General features: G+C 43.5%; 1 protein-coding gene across 1 annotated transcript in view; it reads right to left on the bottom strand.

Moving 5' to 3' along the window:
* Positions 1–7301, bottom strand: part of LOC307019987 (uncharacterized protein) — a gene marked incomplete at its 5' end in the record, with an annotated part of 13422 nt that extends 6121 nt beyond the window's left edge. The window contains 6 exons of the mRNA XM_079651081.1: positions 2957–5011; positions 5983–6072; positions 6185–6217; positions 6999–7079; positions 7164–7220; positions 7283–7301. Of these exons, the coding sequence (XP_079507207.1) occupies positions 2957–5011; positions 5983–6072; positions 6185–6217; positions 6999–7079; positions 7164–7220; positions 7283–7301 (2335 nt within the window). The remainder of the gene's footprint in view (positions 1–2956; positions 5012–5982; positions 6073–6184; positions 6218–6998; positions 7080–7163; positions 7221–7282) is intronic.
* Between the last annotated feature and the right edge of the window lie 3127 nt (positions 7302–10428).

The raw sequence follows: 10428 nt of genomic DNA on the forward strand, positions 1-10428 counted from the left end.
GGACCTGTTGTAGTGATGTGAGGAGAGGGGGTCGGGTTTATGGAGTCTAACTTCAACAGAAACTGCAGTCTTTAGGTGAAATCCTACTAACAGTCACACCTAAAAACAAAATGATAAACTAATGAATGTACAAAAAACACGTGGGTTTGCTATCCTGGCTCCAAAATGGTGGAATGAGCTCCCCATTGAAATCAGGACAGCAGAAAGCTTACACATCTTCTTCAGACTGAAAACTCATCTCTTTGGACTCCACTTCCAGAGATAGAATTACTAACAAAGCACTTATATACTAATAAAGGGCTGGCTTATCTAAAGCCAGTTGAGTAGCACTTGAAATGTTTGGCTCTATGAAACCTGATGTACTTATATGATTCTGTTTTCTTCAAGGTTGTACTTTGTTGGTCGAACACACTTATTGTAAGTCTCTTTGGATTAAAGCCTCAGCTAAATGTAATGTAAAAAGAAAATGATGATCCGTGTTATAGCACATACTTCACTTGTTGTATTTACATTGTGCAGCACTCCTTACCTCTATTCTGTATCTCCATTTCCTGATTAGTGGAGGAAACACAGTATGTCATCTTCTTCAAAAGATTCAGAAGAAAAAGTCCCTGATGCAGCATTACCCTTTGAAATCCTTCTTAACCCTTACGTTGTGTTCGGGTCTCCCGTGACCCGTTTCAAGTTCAAACTATATAATAACTACGCTCTAGCTTTTTGTATCGGATCAAGGTTTCATGATGTCCTCCACAACAGCTTTATAAACGCTACAACACTGATTTAGACCATTTTAGCCAAGTCTCCAGGTCTCTAAAAAACAAAGTGTCTCATTTGGTGTTCGGGTCCTGGAAGACCCAGCTGAATTGTTGGGGGTGACTCGGGGTCACATGTGGCCCAATCAAGATTCATATTTGACTTTAGACACCCCTCCCCTTCACCAACTGTAACAATACTTTTAAGTGTATTAAGTCAGATGACATGATTATCCACTGTCTCACTAAAGGGAGTATAATGAGTGAATTGAATCAAATGTTTTACTTAAATATCTGGTGTAATGTGTTTTGGGGTCATACAATACAATTACAACAGGATTGTACGGTTCTGAATGCATAATAAGTTAGTTATGATGTAGTTAAAACAATATTGGATGATAGTCATTATTTTGGAGTATTTTGGACTGAGGTAAATCATGGGTCAAAACTGACCCGCGAGCACCATGAACAGAAACAGCTTTTTAACACAACACAAGGGTTACGTTTATCATTTTCCATTAGATATGTAAAGCCTACTACATATTCCTAAGGGTATTTCAAGTTGCTCCAGCAAAAATAAAACTGGTGCATAATGAGATCCATGAGTGGACCATCAACATCCCAATATCACCACTATACCACTGATTAGAGATGTCCCGATCCGATCACGTGATCGGGGATCGGAGCCGATCACGTGATTTTCAAAAGATCGGAATCGGGAGAAAAAAAATCGGGGATCGGGATTCTTTTTTTCTTTTATTTTTTTTAATACTTTTTTTTAAATTTTGTATTCAATGTTACAAAACAAAAATGACCATGTTCAAGTCTAAAAGTCATCCTGAGGCCTTAGTTTTGGTTTCAAATTACAGAACATCATGTATGTGTTGCTTCTTTGGGGCTTGTTTTCATAGACCTGCTTATTTCTCTCAAATCTGGCAACAGAGTGGGCTCAGTGTCTAATTGTAGCAGTAAGCAAACGAGTACTGATAAGCTTTATTTTGTTTTGATCCAATGCTGCACAACTGAACTGATCCAATGCTGCTGTGAAAGAAAGAAGCTATATCCATGTTGGATAGAATATCCAATTTAAATAAAAAAATAACCTTAAGGGACAACTTGAATGATTTTTTTCCCCTTAATGCATTGCATAGAGATCGGATCGGGAAAAATCGGTATCGGCAAATTGTCAAAATCAAATGATCGGAATCGGATCGGGAGCAAAAAAAGGTGATCGGGACATCCCTACCACTGATTATTCGAGGCCTGGTTTTAGGGGAACCAGGCTAAGTGGGGGGTTCGAGACGTCTCTACCCAGCAATGTTTGGGAAACCTAACGGGATTCTTAGACCAGACAACAGATATGTTCCCTCCAGAATGTTCTGGTTCCACTCTGGGGACTCCTACAACACAAAAACCTCAAACTGCATATTGAGTTTGCAAAGGAGAACTGTTTCTACTCCGAGCTCCCTCCAGATGTCAGTGGCATCTCTAAAGGTGACCACCAACAGACTAACTAAACAACTCATTATATTCACATTTATCTGCAAGCTCATCACTCATCAGAACTTTCAGAACTCATGACCTTAGGTGAAGATCGGAACATAGATGAACTGACGGACAAAAAAGTCAAGGTCATTCAACTGCCAACAAGATATTATATAATTATTGACATGTTATCAATATGTCCTTTCCTAAATATTCTCAATAGAGAGATATATATATATATATATATATATATATCTATATATATATATATATTGGTGAATCAAGAGAATTGCTCTTCTGTCCATCTCAAAATCCAATTAACCCTTCCTCTTGGACAACTAGAATATTAGAGCTCCTTCTAATTGGGCAGAGATCGTCCCTACAGAGAGGGGTCAATTAACCATTTTTCGGGCATTGAACCAAGGTTTCAGACAATGAGGGGCTGACAGTCACCCTGGCCAATCAACACTTGCTGCCAACGGCTCCACGTCAACTGTAAATCGGGTTGTAACAGAGATGCAGTTCTGAGGAACTCAACCGAATATCAAGGGACAACTCTGGTAAATGTCAACACCCACTGGAAACATGTTTGACTTGAGCCAAGTACACTGATATAGCTTTCAATTGGTTATACAAGGACCAGATGTCTGGTAGAAACGGAAATCTGGTCAGTGAATCACTTACACAAATGGCAAAAAGTTACAAAAAACTTCCGTTACCTGCTCTTTCTGTTTCCATGGACTTGCTGGGTGTTGTAGTTTTCCTGCTATGGGGCACTAACGTCCTTCTAGCCACTGTTGTGGGAAGAACAGCTGAGAGTCTTGTGGTGTGGGTGTGCAGGGTTGTTGTACTCGGCCGGTGTGTAGTTGTTAGCCGGGTTGCACTAAATACTGGTGAAAGGGTTGTGGGTTTGGGTGATGCTGTGGCCAGTAGGGTTGAACTTGTGGTTGATAGTGTTGTTACGGTGGTTGATGAAGGTGATTCTGTGGTTGTTGGCAATGCTAATGGAGTTGATGGAGCTCTTACTGTGGTTGATGGAACCAATAAGGTGGTTGATGGAACCAATAAGGTGGTTGATGGAACCAATAAGGTGGTTGATGGAGCTCTTACTGTGGTTGATGGAACCAATAAGGTGGTTGATGGAGCCCTTACTGTGGTTGATGGAACCAATAAGGTGGTTGATGGAGCTCTTGCTATGGTTGTTGGCATTGCTATTGAAGTTGATGGAGCTCTTACTGTGGTTGATGGAGCTCTTGCTGTGGTTGTTATAGCAGATACTGTGGTTGATGGAGCTCTTACTGTGGTTGATGGAGCTCTTACTGTGGTTGATGGAGCTCTTACTGTGGTTGATGGAACCAATAAGGTGGTTGATGGAGCTCTTACTGTGGTTGATGGAGCTCTTACTGTGGTTGATGGAGCTCTTACTGTGGTTGATGGAACCAATAAGGTGGTTGATGGAGCTCTTGCTATGGTTGTTGGCATTGCTATTGAAGTTGATGGAGCTCTTGCTGTGGTTGATGTAGCCGATACTGTGGTTGGTTGAGCCTTTACTGTTCTAGATGGTGCTGCTTCTGTGGTTGTTGTAGCCGATGGTGTGGTTGGTGGAGCCTGTACTGTGGGTGATGAATCTCTAACTGTGGTTGTTGGCACTGTTTTTGAGGTTGTTTGAGCTCTTACTGTGGTTGATGGAACAAATATTGTGGTTACGGGTGCTCCTACTGTGGTTGATGGAGCTGATACTATGGTTGTTGGAGCTTTCAAAGTGGTTGTTGGCACTGTTTTTGAGGTTGATGGAGCTCTTAGTGTGGCAGATGATGCTACTATAGTGGTTGATGGAATTGCTTCTGTGGTTGTTGGAGCTGATATTGTTGTTGAGGGTGCTGCTTCTGTGGTTGATGGAACCAATATATTGGTTGATGATGCCTCTTCAGTGATTGATGATGCTGCTACTGTGGTTGGTGGAGCTCTTACTGTAGTTGATGGCGCTGATACTGTGGTTGATGGAGCTTTTCCAGTGGTTGTTGGAACCAATACTGTGGTTGATTGAGTCTGAAGGTCCTTGATGGAGTCTGACAGTGATCGGAAAGTGGTTGATTGAGCAGATACTGTGGTTGGTGGAGCAGATACTGTGGTTGATGGAGCAGATACTGTGGTTGATGGAGCAGATACTGTGGTTGATGGAGCAGATACTGTGGTTGATGGAGCAGATACTGTGGTTGATGGAGCAGATACTGTGGTTGATGGAGCAGATACTGTGGTTGATGGAGCAGATACTGTGGTTGATTGAGCAGATACTGTGGTTGATGGAGCAGATACTGTGGTTGATGGAGCAGATACTGTGGTTGGTGGAGCAGATACTGTGGTTGATGGAGCAGATACTGTGGTTGATGGAGCAAATACTGTGGTTGGTGGAGCAGATACTGTGGTTGATGGAGCAGATACTGTGGTTGATGGAGCAGATACTGTGGTTGGTGGAACCCATACTGTAGAGGATTGGGTTGTTGCTGTAGTTGGATCTGCCGCTGTGGTGGTGGTTGGCTGTAACATGGTTGTTATTTCTTTAGCTGTTGTCCGTGCAATCGTCATTGTTTGTGTTGTTACTTTCTGTGTCGTCCATCTTTCAGTTGTTGTTCCTGTTGTGGTCGTCTCCGGTCTATCTTGAGTAGTTGGACTTTGTGGCAAGCCGGTTGCAGGTTGGCGCTGTGTTGCCAGCAGCTGGGCAGTGGAGATCTTTGCTGTTGTTGCAGCTTTTTCATCTGGAGTTGTAGGAGAAACTAATAATTAAAAACACAGGCAAAGAGTATCAGTTTACTTTGTCGTAAAGATTCTGCAGCATTGACTGATTTGGTTTTGTTTACTTCAAAAACTGCATATCTGAACCTGGATGTTTTGTGGACAACCATATTTACGCCCAAATGTTGGTATTTCGTCTAACACCATCTTAGTTTTTTGCCGTTCGCCCGTTTTTTAGGAACCACAAGGGACACGAGGGTGGAGCTAAGTACAACAGAAACTGAACAAGTCAACAAATTCACTTGAACTGAAAACTGATAAAAGGTGAATGTTTTACAGGAAAAAACATGGGACCAAACCGGACCATATTGCTGTATTGACCGGTCAATCATGAGGTAGGTATGAGGCTTAAAGCATACCCAGGATTATCATCAACTCTAATCTATTATCAGTACCAAGTTACACTGTGAATTTTACAGGTAACTCCCCATATTATTAGGTAACTATAATACATTTGCACACACCTTAAATAAAGCATTACTGGTATTATTCAAGTTGTGTAGTGAGGACATAATAATACATTTAAAAGATGTGACTAGTAGCCTTAAGATGATGTTAAGACGATTTTAATATTTTAAGGCCTTTTTCCAAACAAAAAGGATATCTGTATTCAAAAAAGTAAGACTGTACAATTGCTGTCTTTGGTCGCAAAAGCATAAAATTGGCGGTCTATGTATTTGTCTGGCTGTCGGACAATTTTCTTGGACAGATGACCAGATATATCGTCAATGAAACTTGATCTTTATAGTGACTCTATCTCCATATCAGGACATCATATACAACAGTTTATAGCCTTTAGTAGCCTGTATTACTAATAAACAAGGTGCTCATTCCTGTGTACATCTTCTAAAAGTTATTCTTGGTAACACTCCCCAGTCTGCAGGTTCCAGACTGAACAGAATGAGTCAGAGCTTAAATTAAACGAATATACGGGCGTCCTGCAGAGACTCACCATGTGCGCTGGAGACGACTCTGCTGGTTAACATGGAGCTCATCCCAGATGGAGAAATGTGACTCAGATTCGTGGGCAGTTGGTGCCATTCTGGGGTTTGAAGTAGAGGATTGGAAACAAGAATTAAAAAGGCTCCTGAAGCATCCTTAAAGAGGACATTAGAGGCTTGAGTTTGCTTTTTGCAAGGTGCTGGGTTACTCACCGACAGGGAGCTTGAAGGAAGACAAGTTGCCTACTGAGAAAAGAAAGAGAAAGGGTCAGTAAAAGGAAGGAGCAAAGGGACTATACCTAATTGTACTAACACCAGAACAAGCTATTTGTAGACTCGTCCTCAGCGCAAAATGGATCACACTTTCTCTGAGAAACACTTTCTGTCTTTACTCAAAGTTTATGCCTTTCTGTTCAGGACTACAAATTTGAATTCACTAAAACTTTGAGAAACCAGAAAAAGGTTTTTTCCCCAATGTTTTCTTATGATGCTAGCTTCTGAAACCAATCTGCTACTTTCAGGAAGCAAGACTAGAAAGAGACACACAGAGACATTAAATCTCTACAAAGAACTGCAAGTCAGCTGAAAAAAGAAGAGACTCTAAATGACTAAAAAGAGATTCAAAAACACAATGAAAGAACCACAAAGAGGCCGCCTCCATTATGACAATGGGAAGAAAAACAGAAGGTGACTCAAACAACTATGAACCAATGTATTACAAAAACCAAAAAAAGGTTTAGTGGTGATAGGACCTTTTTCATGTCCCTGACCCAAAAATCCTGTTAAGTAAAGTAAGCAGTGATTTAAAAATACTAAAGACTGGAGCAAAAAACTATTTCTCAGGTACGCTGATATTTTCCTGTGTTGTGTTGAGATGTTAATTTAAAATCATAGCGGTGTCTTCTAGCTCAGTTTGTTTAGTTATAATATCCATAAATGTGATTTTCTGTTTTTTCCTGAGTAGATTCTGCCCCCTGGTGGTGATACTGCTTGTTCTCAGTGAATGAGAGATGAGATGTGGACACACTTCTGTGCGGCCCCTCCACGATGGTCTGGTTGAACAGCGGTGTGACGGAGCCCACCTCCCACAGGTCGGGCACCTCTCTGCCTGGACACAACACACACAAAATGGTCACACTAAACATCTGTTTCTAAAATACTAAGCAGAAGGTGTCCATCGAGATCTACTTACCCATCTTCCCCGCCATCACACAGATGTAAATACACTCCGAGTTGTTCCTCTGGGTTACTGAGACACAAACATAATACACTCTGTAAGTACATGAAAGGTGAAACTCTTGGCAAACATACAGCAGGATAATATCCACATATGAACACCACTTTATGATTTCTGCTATAAAGGAACTACAGCACGGTCACATGACCTCACGTCACCAGCGCTAAGCTAAAGGAGGCTAATGTTGGGCTATAAAGGAACTACAGCACGGTCACATGACTTCACGTCACCACCGCTAAGCTAAAGGAGGCTAATGTTGGGCTATAAAGGAACTACAGCACGGTCACATGACTTCACGTCACCACCGGTAAGCTAAAGGTGGCTAATGTGGGCTATAAAGGAACTACAGCACGGTCACATGACTTCACGTCACCACCGCTAAGCTAAAGGTGGCTAATGTTGGGCTATAAAGGAACTACAGCACGGTCACATGACTTCACGTCACCACCGCTAAGCTAAAGGTGGCTAATGTTGGGCTATAAAGGAACTACAGCACGGTCACATGACTTCACGTCACCACCGCTAAGCTAAAGGAGGCTAATGTTGGGCTATAAAGGAACTAAAGCACGGTCACATGACTTCACCACACCACCGCTAAGCTAAAGGAGGCTAATGTGGGCTATAAAGGAACTACAGCACGGTCACATGACTTCACGTCACCACCGCTAAGCTAAAGGTGGCTAATGTTGGGCTATAAAGGAACTACAGCACGGTCACATGACTTCACGTCACCACCGCTAAGCTAAAGGAGGCTAATGTTGGGCTATAAAGGAACTACAGCACGGTCACATGACTTCACGTCACCACCGCTAAGCTAAAGGTGGCTAATGTGGGCTATAAAGGAACTACAGCACGGTCACATGACTTCACGTCACCACCGGTAAGCTAAAGGTGGCTAATGTTGGGCTATAAAGGAACTACAGCACGGTCACATGACTTCACGTCACCACCGCTAAGCTAAAGGCGGCTAATGTTGGGCTATAAAGGAACTACAGCACGGTCACATGACTTCACGTCACCACCGCTAAGCTAAAGGAGGCTAATGTTGGGCTATAAAGGAACTACAGCACGGTCACATGACTTCACGTCACCACCGCTAAGCTAAAGGTGGCTAATGTTGGGCTATAAAGGAACTACAGCACGGTCACATGACTTCACGTCACCACCGCTAAGCTAAAGGAGGCTAATGTTGGGCTATAAAGGAACTACAGCACGGTCACATGACTTCACGTCACCACCGCTAAGCTAAAGGAGGCTAATGTTGGGCTATAAAGGAACTACAGCACGGTCACATGACTTCACGTCATCACCGCTAAGCTAAAGGAGGCTAATGTTGGGCTATAGAGGAACTACAGCACGGTCACATGACTTCACTTCACCACCGCTAAGCTAAAGGTGGCTAATGTTGGGCTATAAAGGAACTACAGCACGGTCACATGACTTCACGTCACCACCGCTAAGCTAAAGGAGGCTAATGTTGGGCTATAAAGGAACTACAGCACGGTCACATGACTTCACGTCACCACCGCTAAGCTAAAGGTGGCTAATGTTGGGCTATAAAGGAACTACAGCACGGTCACATGACTTCACGTCACCACCGCTAAGCTAAAGGAGGCTAATGTTGGGCTATAAAGGAACTACAGCACGGTCACATGACTTCACGTCACCACCGCTAAGCTAAAGGTGGCTAATGTTGGGCTATAAAGGAACTACAGCACGGTCACATGACTTCACGTCACCACCGCTAAGCTAAAGGAGGCTAATGTTGGGCTATAAAGGAACTAAAGCACGGTCACATGACTTCACCACACCACCGCTAAGCTAAAGGAGGCTAATGTGGGCTATAAAGGAACTACAGCACGGTCACATGACTTCACGTCACCACCGCTAAGCTAAAGGTGGCTAATGTTGGGCTATAAAGGAACTACAGCACGGTCACATGACTTCACGTCACCACCGCTAAGCTAAAGGAGGCTAATGTTGGGCTATAAAGGAACTACAGCACGGTCACATGACTTCACGTCACCACCGCTAAGCTAAAGGTGGCTAATGTGGGCTATAAAGGAACTACAGCACGGTCACATGACTTCACGTCACCACCGGTAAGCTAAAGGTGGCTAATGTTGGGCTATAAAGGAACTACAGCACGGTCACATGACTTCACGTCACCACCGCTAAGCTAAAGGCGGCTAATGTTAGGCTATAAAGGAACTACAGCACGGTCACATGACTTCACGTCACCACCGCTAAGCTAAAGGAGGCTAATGTTGGGCTATAAAGGAACTACAGCACGGTCACATGACTTCACGTCACCACCGCTAAGCTAAAGGTGGCTAATGTTGGGCTATAAAGGAACTACAGCACGGTCACATGACTTCACGTCACCACCGCTAAGCTAAAGGAGGCTAATGTTGGGCTATAAAGGAACTAAAGCACGGTCACATGACTTCACCACACCACCGCTAAGCTAAAGGAGGCTAATGTGGGCTATAAAGGAACTACAGCACGGTCACATGACTTCACGTCACCACCGCTAAGCTAAAGGAGGCTAATGTTGGGCTATAAAGGAACTACAGCACGGTCACATGACTTCACGTCACCACCGCTAAGCTAAAGGTGGCTAATGTTGGGCTATAAAGGAACTACAGCACGGTCACATGACTTCACGTCACCACCGCTAAGCTAAATGAGGCTAATGTTGGGCTATAAAGGAACTACAGCACGGTCACATGACTTCACGTCACCACCGCTAAGCTAAATGAGGCTAATGTGGGCTATAAAGGAACTACAGCACGGTCACATGACTTCACGTCACCACCGCTAAGCTAAAGGAGGCTAATGTTGGGCTATAAAGGAACTACAGCACGGTCACATGACTTCACGTCACCACCGCTAAGCTAAAGGTGGCTAATGTTGGGCTATAAAGGAACTACAGCACGGTCACGACTTCACGTCACCACCGCTAAGCTAAAGGTGGCTAATGTTGGGCTATAAAGGAACTACAGCACGGTCACATGACTTCACGTCACCACCGCTAAGCTAAAGGAGGCTAATGTTGGGCTATAAAGGAACTACAGCACGGTCACATGACTTCACCGTCACCACCGCTAAGCTAAAGGAGGCTAATGTGGGCTATAAAGGAACTACAGCACGTCACATGACGCTCGACTGTCTACCACCGCTAGCTAAGGAGGCTAATGTTGGGCTAGAAAGGAACTAA

This window comes from Notothenia rossii (assembly GCF_949606895.1).
Source record: "Notothenia rossii genome assembly, chromosome: 9".
NCBI lineage: Eukaryota > Metazoa > Chordata > Actinopteri > Perciformes > Nototheniidae > Notothenia > Notothenia rossii.